This window comes from Candoia aspera, chromosome 1, assembly GCF_035149785.1.
Source record: "Candoia aspera isolate rCanAsp1 chromosome 1, rCanAsp1.hap2, whole genome shotgun sequence".
Taxonomy (NCBI): domain Eukaryota; kingdom Metazoa; phylum Chordata; class Lepidosauria; order Squamata; family Boidae; genus Candoia; species Candoia aspera.
In genome coordinates this window covers 241,040,461-241,054,664 of record NC_086153.1, presented here as the reverse complement: position 1 = coordinate 241,054,664, position 14,204 = coordinate 241,040,461, and the positions used below count along the sequence as shown (strand labels likewise).

General features: G+C 39.3%; 1 protein-coding gene across 3 annotated transcripts in view; it reads right to left on the bottom strand.

The window, feature by feature from the left end:
* Positions 1-14,204, bottom strand: part of BRSK2 (BR serine/threonine kinase 2) — a 449,278-nt gene that overhangs the window by 7,764 nt on the left and 427,310 nt on the right. For all 3 annotated transcript variants that reach the window (XM_063289323.1, XM_063289325.1, XM_063289324.1), the window contains one exon: positions 13,809-13,856. In XM_063289323.1, coding sequence (XP_063145393.1) covers positions 13,809-13,856 — 48 coding nt within the window. The remainder of the gene's footprint in view (positions 1-13,808; positions 13,857-14,204) is intronic.

Genomic DNA, 14,204 nt, shown 5'->3' with positions numbered 1-14,204 from the left:
GCTAAATGAAATAGCAGGGTGAACCAGGGTTGTTGAGACCACCAAGGCATGACAAGTACCCCCATGAGGAGTCTAGTCAGTAGCAAACTGGAAGGAAACACGTAAAACAAGATTGGCTCAATGGCTCTTGATCAGGGTCACCATCAAAGCACACCGTTTCTAGTTGTGAGTGGCTGTCTTGGTATAGTTGAGGTAAAGGTAAAGGTAAAGGTTTCCCTTGACGTAAAGTCCAGTCGAATCCGACTCTAGGGGGCGGTGCTCATCTCCGTTTCTAAGCCTTGGAGCCGGCGTTGTCATAGACACTTCCGGGTCATGTGGCCAGCATGACTCGGAACGCCGTTACCTTCCCGCCGAAGCGGTACCTATTGATCTACTCACATTTGCATGTTTTCGAACTGCTAGGTGAGCAGGAGCTGGGACGAGCAACGGGAGCTCACCCCGCCGCGCGGTTTCAAACCGCCGACCTTCCGATCGACAGCTCAGCGGTTTAACCCGCAGCGCCACCGCGTCCCTTATAGTTGAGGTAGTTGGCCAAAATGTTATTGGGTATATTCACTACAGTGAATCTAGAGTAATGGATGCACTCCTGCTAAAACTGTGTCATAACTTCCAGAGGATGGGGTGATTTTGTCCACCTTGTTTGTTTATGTATGAAATAATCACAGAACCTGAACTATATGGCTGAGAGAATAGCACTGGAAGGCTCAGAGTACCTTCTAGACTGCAAGAAGCTCGGCCTCCTTGATGTGACATAACGCCTGGTTCCCAACCTAGTTGCCTCAGATGCAGAAAGCCTGAAAGGGAGACATAAGCACATCGATAATGAAGATGTAATTGGGGAAAGAAATGAAAATGAGACCCTTGGTCAATTGCCTGGATTCAGCCACCAGAGGAGGGACTCTGTGATACATTGCAGAACAGAAACAATTGTCCTGCATCCGTGTCTAAGAGGCAAAACTCAGATTTCATGCCTGCTGTTGGTGCGTGAGTAAACAACTGAAGCAGATGACAGTCACCATGTGACCCAAGAGTTGTAAGATGATATGGACCTTCTAGAGAAAGGAACTTGTATATAAGTATCTGAAATGTACGGAGCAGCTGTACCGAGAGAAAGGCATACTGAAGGAAGTTCAGTTGAAGCTGCCCAGTATGCATGGAAGTGGTTCTGGCCAAAGATTCTTAAATGGTAGGAGGTTCTCTATGAGCTCTGCAGAGACACATAATTTACGGGCATACGAAGCGCATGATGAAGAACTATTCATTACTCTTTCCCAAATAATTTATTTTCAATCACTTCTTAATGCTAAACAGTGAGCACATATAAGAGCTTCTGGGAAATAATCAGGCTGCTTATATTTTATTATCAGTTGATTATTCTGTTGAAGTTTAGATCAACAAGTTCTAAAGGGCCAGAATCCCAGGAAAGCTATTCTGAAAATATATTTACAAGAAAGAGGGAAGCAAAAAAAGAAAAGAAATCACAAATGACTCCAGTGAAAGTATATCTACCAAGGCCTGATACTTTTTCAGTTTTTTTAAAAGATATGGGGTTTATTAAATTTAAAACAAGGGACAATCTGTATTCCTTCCAATATTGTAGGACTGCAGTTCCCATCATTCATCACCAAGGACCATGCTGACTTCAGATAGTGGGAACTGAAGGTAAATAATTCCTGGAAGGCCATGAGTTGCCCATATCTCATGCAAAAGATAATTTAGGACAGAACTGTTGGGAAGAAGGCAGATCCATCATATTTTCTTCCTCGCTCTGTTTCTGCAAATTCACTTAAATACTTCTATAAAAGCGTAACCCGTTTTTCATCAAACATGATCTCAACATAGCCATAAACAGCCATGCACAGTAGGGAAAAAAGTCTTACCATGCAGTGTTGACACAAGCTACACTAAGGGAAACTATTTTCTTACACTTGCAGTGTTTGCTGTGTTAACAAGTATCCATGTTGTTCTGATAACAGATCACGTGATCTCACTAGGATCAATGCTTCTTGGGGCTGCCTGCCTGATGGGTCGCAGTGCTTGCCTTCTGGAATAGGATCCCTTGGAGGTCTGAGCAGCCCTGACTCTGTGTAATGGACTGTGAGAATAACCTGGGGAGACAGGAGGAAGAGCCACAGCCAGGGCAACAGCCAGACAAGAGATGTCTCAGCCCACAGAAGGAAAAGGGGCATGGGAAGCATCTCAGAAAGCATCTCTGGAAAGCAAAGGCAAGGGAGGGGAAAGTGCTTTCAGACTTGCAAGAGTCTGTTACTGTACCCTTACAATAAAGATAGTGTTAGTACTCATGGTTGGTGCTTCTTGTCTGGACTACATCGAAGGGCTGGTACTCTATCATCCATTGGCTTTCTCTCCAAGCTCAGGGTTAAATTTGTGCCCATCCACCTGAATGAGATTGTTCTCCCTGACTTTGGCCATCTTTTATTTTTTTACATTGATTTAATATATTAGGTTTTGTTTTTAATTTGTACCAAAGGTACAGATTAAATGGGCAGCCTTACAAAGTTATCTTACAATTAAACAAATTATAAAGAAAGACAGCCAAAAGAAGTTTGACTACCTCCCTTGTAATCTTTCTACTGGCAGTTAAAAATATTTCTTTTATTCAGGCAAGTATTTTGCATTCCAAATGGTGGGTATTAATTGATGGTATGTCTACATTCTGTAACTATTTGGATTCTATTGATTTATTTTATTTTTAAATGTTTATGTTTAATTAATTAATGTTTTTGTTGGAGATCTTTTATTGTCATATTAGATGGGAAAGAATAAGATGGAGGGATTCTTTAAATCCACGATGTGTGTGGCTGTTCTAGTCTAAGTTGCAAAACAGTGGTGACTATACTTTCCTGATCAATGATGGAATACTTAAAATATACTAAGTGCCCTGTCTGTCACTGTGGTAGTGACAGGCAACCAGGAGTAATATGTAAATTTCTGGTTATTGTCAGCCCCTAATGCAAGCAGCCACAGCTTCTGGAGAGCTACCTATAAAGGGCCAAGATATACTGAGAATTGGGATGCTTTATCTTAAACCTCTTAATTTAACAGCCCTGGAAGCTGTTACTTTATTTACATGACTTGTTTATATGGCTATCTGAAAGTAGCATCCCTACAGCAGATTCCATCACCACACTGAAGCATAATTTAAATGCTAAGCACAATTCAAAGAGAAGGGCACAGTCTTACGTGAAAACATTCAGCTGTAACATTCCAGTTTCTAAAATTCCTTGGCAAAATCAGAAGAGGTCTGGGAGTACTTTTTCCATCTGACAAATCGTATTAAAAGCTTATGCAGTTTATTAAATTTGTTAGTCGGAAAAAGTGCTACTAGGCTCCTTCTGATTTTTGCTACCAGAGACTAACACACCACTCCTCCTACAATGTCCCAAATTCCTTGGTAAGCTAAATTGATGTTATCAAGTTGATTTGAGATAACAACTGTAACTTAACAGCCGATGCAAAAAAAGTGGCATAATAATTCACACTCTTGTCTGTATTGATTATATTTCCATTACATTTAATGGAGCTACTTTTGCAGAAAACTGGCAATAAAAAGGTGAAGAAAGGGCTCATAGTACGTCTCTTAGTGGGGAATAATTCAAATGAAATGTCAAGTGCTTGTGGTAGCATAGTTTTCTTTAGCTCTGCCAAGACTTTTCTTTTTGCTTCTTAAAAATTGTGAAAGTTCCATCATTATTTTTATGAGAGCTTTTTCTATTGGAGGCTTTCTTTTTTTTTTTTGTAGGTAACACTTTTTTGATATCTAAAAATCTGGCATCGAGCAAGGAACATCTAATGTACTAGTAAACAGAGACGTCAACATATTTATGGCTTTATGGCAATATAAACATTTTGCTGCCTATCTGGTGGTGATAAAAGCATGGAAAATAAAGGCAGCAACAACGTTTTATAAAAAGTCCCAGAGAAGAGACTTCAGAAATTCACACTTCCCACAAATATTTCCTAATATATAAAGAAACAGTGTTTCTCAACCTTGACAACTTTAAGATGTGTGGACTTGAACTCCTAGAATTCCCCAGCCAGCACACTAGGTTCCATTTGGGTTTAACCCTAATGAGTATAAGAAGTCTGTGACAGTTAATGTATCTCGTACAGAAGAAGATTTGATCTGCCTAAACTCCAATGTGATCTTGATGCTGGAAGCTATTTGTTGATAGCACAAACAATAATATCACCTTATGATCAGTTCTTAGCTGCCATCAATAAAATAGAAGAAAGAGAACTGGACTGAGCAGTATACACTGATGTCTCAAGAAAGCCGGGTAAAGGCAGAACTGAGAGAGGACTGGATGTCATGAGCACTGATGGTGAGCAGGAGGGGGGAAAACACATGCGTAGTAGTGAGGAGTTGAGCAGCCATTCAAAGAGACACAGAACAGACCAGCCTTGACTTTTGGGGTTTATCTGTCTGGGTTTTCCCATGCTTCTTCAGTTCGTGAGGATTTTCTGTCTAATGTAGCAGTAATAAAACTCTAGAGACCTATTCCTTGTCTCAGCGTGGTTCCTGACTGTTAGGACACTGGAGGCACATGAATTATAGTGAGAGAGGCTTGAAGGGAAGGTGAAGAAATCCCGGAAGGAAGAGAGGGGAGGAAAGTGAGGGACTGGGAAAAGAAGTGAGAGAAATTCACTAATATACAAGGCTCCTCTAGCAGACCTGGCAATGAAAACTACAGAATGAAATGACTCTTAGAGGTTTTATTCCCTACCTGGCAATTTATGAATATTACAGACAAGCCACGTAGTGTTACACATAGCATCGAATGAAATTAATAATGGGAGGCACTGCAACAGATGAGTAATAACTCACTCTTCGAGCCAACTGACATGTTGTCAAATTAGCCCAAATGAGCTATAAGAAATAGAATGATTCCCTAATCAAAGTGGTTGCATGAAAATTTTATTAACTTCTAAGAAGGCAACCTTAACCTCATGGTGATATGGGTGAGGTTGCTGAGGAAATTTCAATTCTTTTCCATTTCAATTATTTAAAGAGGACAATGCACCCTCCTTATTGGCTGTTGCAAATTTAAAATAGGGTGTGGAAAAGACAGCAGAAGAGCTATTAGCTATAGAAGTCCTAATCAGCAAGAGATAACATGCCTCACATAGGCACTGGCAATGAAAAAAGGCAGGGCCCTTAATACACATACAACAGCTATGAGAAATCTTTTCATTAGATACTGTCAAGGTTTAAACATAGTAGTCAAAATATATTTCATTCTTCATAACCTGATGGACATCACTGTGCCAGGATTATCTGCCAGGAACTGCTTCTTGTTCCTGTTTGTATCATCAATGATAGCATCTAGCCACCTTGTCTTCTGTTGGCCATTTTTCAATTGCCTTTGATTTTTCCAATCATCAGCGTCTTCTCTAATGAAGATATGTGCCTTCACATTATATGTCCAACGTATCTAAGCTTTAGCTTCATTATTAGTGCTCTCAGTGAGCAATCTGGTTTACTTCATCTAGTACTGAATTTCTTTTTTCTTGTCATCCAAGATGTTCTGAACTATTTTCCCCAGCACCATAATTCAAAGACATCACTTTTTCTTTGTGCTTTTGCACTGTCTTCTTTCACTTTCAACAAGGTATTCCTTAAGTCTTTGACAATTCCAGCCATCCTAGTGAAATCCTTAGACCAGGCTTTGATAGATATGTCAGCACCTACTGTAAATACAACTAAAATACTCAGTAGTATGACAATTAAAATATATGATGAAAGTGTGATGCCAAGTGCACCAAAGAACAAAACAAAAGATCATAATCAACAGTTCACAAAAGCTGCATTAAGTAAAACAAATGAGGAGATGTTGTTATGCATTATGCCATGGTAGAGGTTCAGACACAGGGCAGTTAAATAAGGAACTGATGGGTGACATGAAAGTTTTTTTTTACTTATTTGAAGAACTTATATGACCACCTATCTCATATAATGATCCTAGGTGGCCCACAATAATCAATAAAAACATGAACAAAAACAAAACCACCCTTCCAACCAGGCACCAGATCAAACAGCCTCCTGACTCAACCCCCCTGCCCCCAGCCCAATGCTTGGGGGAAGAGCCAGATCTTCATGGCTTTCCAGAAGGCTAAAAAAGTAGAGATCCCTCAAATCTCAGGTAGAAGGCTATTCAAAAGGGTTGGGGTGGCTACTGAGAAGGCGTACCTCCAAGGTCCCATCAGATGGTAACATTTAAGGGAGGGGACCTTGAATAATTTAGAGGAAAAACAGATCATAATCTTCTCTGATGTATCTCCAAGTAGAGGATGCTGATGACCAATATAAAAGGTAAACATCAAGAAGAAACAGGAAATGTCCAGAATTCTTATCTTCCTCTCACCTCTAGTGAAATATAAATTAATTACTGTTGGCACTGTTTAAAGACTTATTTGGACAACCTGATAACGGGCTACCCCCAAGGTTGTGGATGATTTTAGTGCTAGAATAGGAGCAAATGAAATTACATTCTACTTATATTCTAACAATATTCATCCTCTCCAGAAGAGATGCTGTATCTCTTGCTGCACATTCAAAAGTTGAGAAATGCAATTATGCCAATTTAGTTTGGCCCAAATACTTTATAGTTTGGATTTATTATTGCCACACTTATCTTTACTTTCTGTATTAACTCAGTGACTGAGAACTTGAACAAAGCAGAATGTCATTGCACCCAAACCTAAATAGATACATTATAGAGTGTTGATGCACGCAGATGATATGGTGATTTTACTGCAAACACCAGTAAGGCTGAAGTAGGGTTCTTGGGTACTTAGTATCTTTCTGCAAGGAACAACATTAGCAGTTGAACTATGGTAAGCCTAACATTACATATTTTATATAGTTTTGTATCATTAAACTAGCTGCGCTTAAATTGTTCACAGCTCTGATACAACACTTATGGTACAGATTGAGATTTAGAGAATAAAACAGTGGCAAGAGAGATTTTATAATCCAAGCTCTTAGGAAAAGTCCTTGAGATAGCAAACTGTGTCCCAAATGCAGCACTCTCAGTGGAAGGAAGATTCAATAAAGACAGAATCTTTAGGGTGATTAAAAATAATTAATTACTGCCATAAGCTGAAATTCTGTCCATGATGCCTAGCCCCTAGATGGACATTTTCAGGCTTCATGAATGTGGGAGGTGGAGAAAAAATGATTCGCATCAGGCTCATCCACAGATGCTTCTGAGGATGGGATAAAACTGTGCTAAGACAGAAGATAATTTATACTGACATAGAGTTTGACCATAAAGGAATCTCTTCAAATGTAATAAATGTAAATAGGATGTTCAAACCTCAGGTGGCAAGATATCTGCGACCTGTTTATAGTGAAATATCATAGTGAATTTACTGTGGAATGTTTTAAAGCCCTTCCCTCGGTGGTTCTATTATTAAAGATATTTCTCTTATAAACAGGACGTAAACAAAATGCTGGCTTATTCCAACCAGTAAGGATCTCTGCAACACATTGTTATATCCTGTTGTTTTTTTTAAGAGGGTTAGGAAAGATTCCAAAGTAACTTAGAACTCTCTATTGCATAACAGATTAAACATACCACTTTCTCTGTTCTCCACTCCTTTCCAATATCCTTTTTCTTCCTCTCTGTGCAATGAGTGCAATGGGGTAATGCCTATCCCTATAGATAGAAACAGTGATAAACCAATTCTTCTAATATTAGAAAGTATCATAGTTCCAAAGATGAAACAGACTTACAAACACATATATAGAAGACACCAACCAAAACTACATAAGCATATCATGAGAGATGCAGCATCTTCTATTAAGTCTGCCAGTTCTAACTGCTGTCCCTAGGGTGAAGTTAATCTTAAGACTTCCAGCTTTTTCGACTGAGCTGCTGCCTCAACATCCTGCAATAAAGGGGTCTCAGCAAGTCACCACATCAAAAGTAGACAGGATTACCAACTTACTACGTTTCAGCTGAGATGGATCTTTTCTGAATGGTACTTAAAATTTCTAATTAAAACACTACCATCTTTGCTATTAATTAGTTCAAAGAAAAACACAGAAATGCTGTGAAGGATAACATCATGAACATTCTTATACATTGGCTGAAGTTTATCACCAGCCAGATTGTCAGCACCTTATAAGTGCCCATCTTTAAAACTGCATCATTTAACTGTATGTGTGAATTCAGCATGTTTCATTTGGTCCTGGTATTTCTAATTACGTTGTCTAACAGATGACTAATCAACTTTCACTGCAGGATAGAGATGTTTGCCACAACCTAAGTAACTTTAGGATTTCTAGTAAGAGGAAGAATAATCAACTGAGATACATCTGCTTGTTTGTATGCATCCAACAACATCAGTCTCCAATTTGATCCAAGGATGAGATGGTGGTAGTAATGGTTGATCACCTAAAGGTTGAGTCTGCATACAAGCAGCACAGTTTTTGATAAAGTGCTCCACATTTAAGTTCATTATTAGACCAGTAAAACGTAGCACATGACATTAGTTTGGTTCACCCATGCCTTGGTGCATCTCATGAACAAACTTCTAACAATATGCACTCCTTAAATTCAGGTGTAACAATCCACTCACCTTGTAATAAGAAATCATCATACATAAAAAGTTCATAACTGACATTCTTAAATGATTCACAGCAGAACAGGAATTATTTGTGGCCATTTCTTGGATTCAACAATATGTTGAAATTTTGTGAGCAAAAGTTCTTGTTGAGAAGCAAGGCTCAGTTCCTTTAATGATAAAGCCTCAAAATCCAATATACATAAAACAACCTGATGAACATACTCCTCTACCTATGAGTTTGATCCTTAATCAGTAATGGAAGACGCAGTAAGAAATCAGCTACTTTCATTATTTCAGAAACGTATTGAACAACAAAATCATCAGGTTGTAATCTCCAACTGAGATGTTGGATGCAAGATGGCAAAATGATGGCTTTATGTGGTTGAAATATGTATGTAAGTTGTTTGTGATCTGTTAACAGCACAAATGGATGTCCTCACAGATAAATGCTAAATGTTTTATATCTTACACACATCCCAAAGTTTCATGCTCAATCTATGAATATTTATGCTCCAGAAAAGAAAGTGACTTGCTGGCATAAGTAACAGGCTTGTTTGATCCATCTTACTGAGTCTGTAGCAAGAGGGCACCACGTCCCACAGGAGAGGCATAAGTCAGCACAGGAGCATTCACATTATAGGCTGAGCAAGTTTCCTTAGCTAATATAATTTTCAGCTACTGAAATGCAGAGTCTGAAATGCTGCAGGCCAGTGCCAAGCAACTCCTTTTCTAATCAGCAGCCTCAGTGGTTCTGAAATATCTGTATAATTGGGAATACATTTCATAACAGCCACAGGTAGTTAGAAAAGAACACAACCCCAGATTCTCAGGAATTGGGTCTTGCAGAATAGCTTCTACTTTCTTTGGATCAGGTTTAATTCCTTCAGCTTTTCCTAATATGACAAACCCTTCAAGACAAAATCGGTATTTGTTTTTAATTTGTTTTATGGAATCTTTCAAAAAGTCTATCAGAGACCTCAACGGTTGCTGGATAGACGACGTCATCATCCATATATCACACAACACCAGGAAAACACCATAGAGTGATCATCACTTTTTGATAAGCCTCAGGGTTATTTGAGAACCCAAATGGAGCTTAACAGAATCTACAACAACTACAGTGCGTAATAAAGGTCATCAAAAGGAGAGATTCTGGTGCCAATTCCATTTGCCAATCAACTTTGGTGCTACCTCATTTAACAAAAATCAGAGCATCTTGCATAACATGCAAAATATTACCTGTTGTAGGTACAGAGTGGTGCTCTCTGTCTCCTGTCCTCAGGTCAACATAAAGACTGATTTCATTTCCTGAATTTGTACTTTCATGTGCTTTTTATACAATACCATTCTTCAACATTTTGTTTAATTCAGCTTCTACCATGGCATATGCTATGCATCTCCAGGCCCATGCAGCAGACACAATAGACTCATCCACTGTAACTGTGTGAGAACATATAGTAATTTATCCAAGCCCTTCAAACAAGAAATTGTTCCAGTCCACCAACTGATCCAGCTGACTCTGAGAATGAGCAATAGCACTTATAACATGGCTCACAAAGTCTCTTTCTGAAGGCTATGAAACAAAAAGTTAGATGTTTGGCTCTAAATCTTCTTTGATAACATACATAAAATCAGCAACCACATCCAAGCAAAGTACACTATAAAATAACCCAAACACATGAATGGGTAGGGCTGCCCATAGGTTAAAAAAAATATTTTTTGTCAGCAGTCACTAAACTCTTTGCTTGTAAATACTGCATGACAACATTTGCTGTACTACAAATAAATTTCCACAAACTTCTAGTGTCAGTCACCATCTCAAATTGCTTTCCATTAACACAATTTATTTTTCTTCAGCATCCCCAAAATAAATTCTTCCTCATCCTCATCTTCATTTTCTATTGTCCTAAAAGCCCTTAGAAACTTTCTTCTTTACATGGTCATTTCATATTCTGGTAACAAGATCCATTGATGATTTTCTTGTAACAAACTTGATCTAAATGTCCCCCCCTGCCCCAGTATAGATTTATATTGTTCTCTCGAATGGTACAATAATCCACAAGGATTATAAAGAATTTCTGCCTGTGACTGATTTGAATCCTGGAACACTGTATTCCCAGTCACATTTTAGCTGCATTTTGCTGGGCTTTTCATCATCCTTGGCTTGCCCTTCAAACAACCATCTCCTTCTTTGTCCAGTTTGAAAGTAATTTCATAGGATGTAAATGCATCTGTCCACAGCTTGAACTCTGTACACCTGTCATTTGCATTAATGTTCAGAAATTGAAGAGCAACAAGACTAGAGAGAGCTATGCTTATGTAATGTTCCAAGATTCAACATTCATCGCTGATCGCTGTATTCTTTCTTAAAAAAGGTAAGGTAAAGGTTCCCATTTAGTCGTGTCAGACACTAGGGAGTGGTGCTCATCTCCATTTCATGGCCAAAGAGCCAGCGTTGTCCGAAGACACTTCCACGGTCATGTGGCCAGCATGACAGTCACAGAACGCTGTTACCTTCCTGTCGAAGTGGTACCTATTTATCTACTTGCATTTGCATGCTTTCATACTGCTAGGTTGGCAAGAGCTGGGGTGAGTACAGAGTTCACTCCATCACGTGGTGCTCAGGTCTTGAACTGCCGAACTTGCAACCTTCCGGCTGACAAGCCTGGTGTGTTAACTGCTGAGCCACCATGCCCCTCCCTCCCTCCCTCCCTCCCTCCCTCCCTCCCTCCCTCCCTCCCTCCCTCCCTCCCTTCCTTCCTTCCTTCCTTCCTTCCTTCCTTCCTTCCTTCCTTCCTTCCTTCCTTCCTTCCTTCCTTCCTTCCTTCCGGGATTCTAAAGAAAGATTCTAGAGTAAGATGTGACTTAGAATTCCTTACTACATAACAAATTTAGATATAGCTTTCTCAACAGTTTCTCAGTCTTGCTGTCATGAGTGAGGATGGTGAGCAGGGGGCTCCCATCCAGACTGTAAAGCGCATGCGTAGTACTGAGGAATTAGGTAGCCATTCAAAGAGACACAGATCGGGCCCGCCTTAGTCTTTGGGGTTTATATGTCTGGGTTTTCCCATGCTTCTTCAGTTTGTTAGGATTCTCTGTTATGTAGCAGTAATAAAACACTAGAGACCTATTCCTTGTCTCAGTGTGGTTCCTGGCTGTTAGGACACTTGCCTCCTTCTACACTCCTAAGACCTTCCCCTTCCTGTCTCCTGCAATGCCTCCTGGGACTTGTAGCACTACACTGCATATTCTATAATTCACAAATTATGGTAACTCACAGAATTTTTATGTTTGCTAGTAACTTGCAGACTAGGATTCTAGAGTTACATGACAAGTTGGAAAGTTCTGTCTGGCTTCATCCCAGATCCAGAGTCACTGTTAGGGAGAATGAGGTATAGTTAATTAGAGCATTGATTCCTAGGCTTCTTAAAGATTGTGTTACCTATATGCATTTTATATAGTTGTTTGCATTGTCTATTGAGTATAAGAGAACACTGTTCAATGACCAAAATAAAACCAAATTATTATTCCTAAATAGTAGAAAATATACATGCTTGTTCATTTTGCTCAGAGCATACTGTTTTGTATATCAGTGTACTGACAGGTAAAGTTACCATTCCTATTTTCATTAATCTAACTGGTCTTACTATAACAACAGTCTGATAATTATCAACCATTCTTTACAATTGTGGGTAATTCACTTTACCAGTTTCTTATAAAGTAACATGGCTATAAAGAAGACATTCTATGTTGATCAAGAAGCTAATATTTTCAAATGGTACAAAAGCAGCCCTGTAATTATGCCACAATGCCTCAATAACCTCTGGATATTTTTGCCCACAGGTATTATACATATGCTCAAGAATTTCTTATCTACTGCCTTTAAAATTCTGTTTTTCATGTGCCATTATATCATCCAGTAATACTGACAAAAATGGGACAAGCTTCGTATAACAGAATATGCTTATTTGATATGCACTGTAAATAACCTGCACGAACATGGTAAGTTTCAGGATTTTTGCATGATCTTGCTTCTGCTAACTAGGGCTTAGGGGGAGAGAAGATTTCCTATCTGATGTTTTTATGAAGAGGTTAAAGACCTTCTTAGCATTTAAATGACTCTCCAGGAAGACACTGGGATGATGCATCCTGATGATTGAGATAATAAATCAAAGCAATTTCCCTTAGACAATTGAAAGACCTCCCTCTGGTTGAGCTATTAGAATAAAATGGAAAGGGGTGATTTGCATAGGCCAAATTTGATTTGGTATAGGTTCCAAAGCAGCTTCGGCTACTTCGATGTATGATTTTCAAATCACTTATCAGCATGGCAAGTTTTGTAGCTTAAGTAGTACAAACTGGCAAATGCTATTCAGGTACTGCGAAGTGGCAATTCTTAGCTGCTGAAATGCAGCTGGGCATACCGTCTTAACTCCAAACCATAGTATCAGTCCGCCTTCTGAGGTTATTTTTTCGTCCTTTTTGAAAGAATAAGAGGAAGAGAGAAGTCTTTGGCAATGGCAGAGTTGAGAGGAACAGGCTAACTGTGTAATCTCAACCCAGAGAGGATGAGATGTTCAATGGAAACTTGATTGTTTCCCGTTACTTGAAACTGTTACACTGAACTCCCATCAAAGCAAAACAGGAGATGGGCTGGAATTAAGTTTACTCTATTTGCCAAACCAATCATCCCACTGAATAAAATAAGGATTTCATTTGTAGTGGGAGAAAGACAGCGTTTCCCTAGTCACACTGGATGAGACTGGGAAATTAAGCAAGAATCTTATTGTCCCCTTCTTAGCAGGAGTTGTGGGGAACCAAGTATTAGCACAGCAGCAAGGAATGTGGTACAGAGTGCAAAGCAGAGAGAGGATTATTTGAATTTAAAGATAGAGCAAAGGCTTGAAAGCAAATATATACGCACCACTAGGCACTGGGGTGAGAGGAGCTAGTGATGGTGCACGGACAGGAATGCAAAACAGTGAAATCATATACACAAATATGTCGTGCTGTTGGAAAGGTGGCAAGTCTGTGCATACGTGTATCGTGGGAGAAAACTGGGAACGCCACGTACTCCAAAGACAAGCAAGCAGCAAGCTGGCTGGTTATAAAAGTGTTCAGAAGATAAGAGGTTTTATAGGAAAAGGGGTGTTGGGCCATCATATTGTTCAGTGAGGGCGAGGAAGAAGAAAAAGTGGAAGGGAAGTTCTTACCACATTTAGAAAGTCTCCCAGTCATCAACTCCATACAGTTAGTGGTGTCTGGATCATAAGGGTGGAAAGAGGAGGAAGGGAAAAATATAAAAAAATGATTTCCAGAGCTCTATGTATAAAGCAGCAAGGTAACAAAATTATTTCCTTGAGCAGAAAACATATATGGGCATGGCATAACTGCACCAGATTCTGATTTTCTTCTCTGACTAGTGCTAGAAAAGTATTTTGAGATCAGCACTGAAGCACAAAGCAAACCGTTTCTCTGCTACATATCTCCTGTCTCATATTGATCTTACAAGTGTGCAAACACTGGCAATCAGAATGTTAATCTTGACTAATTTCAGACAAATGTTGTGAACGCCCCCCCCCCATCAGAAATATGTATGTGATGGCTAA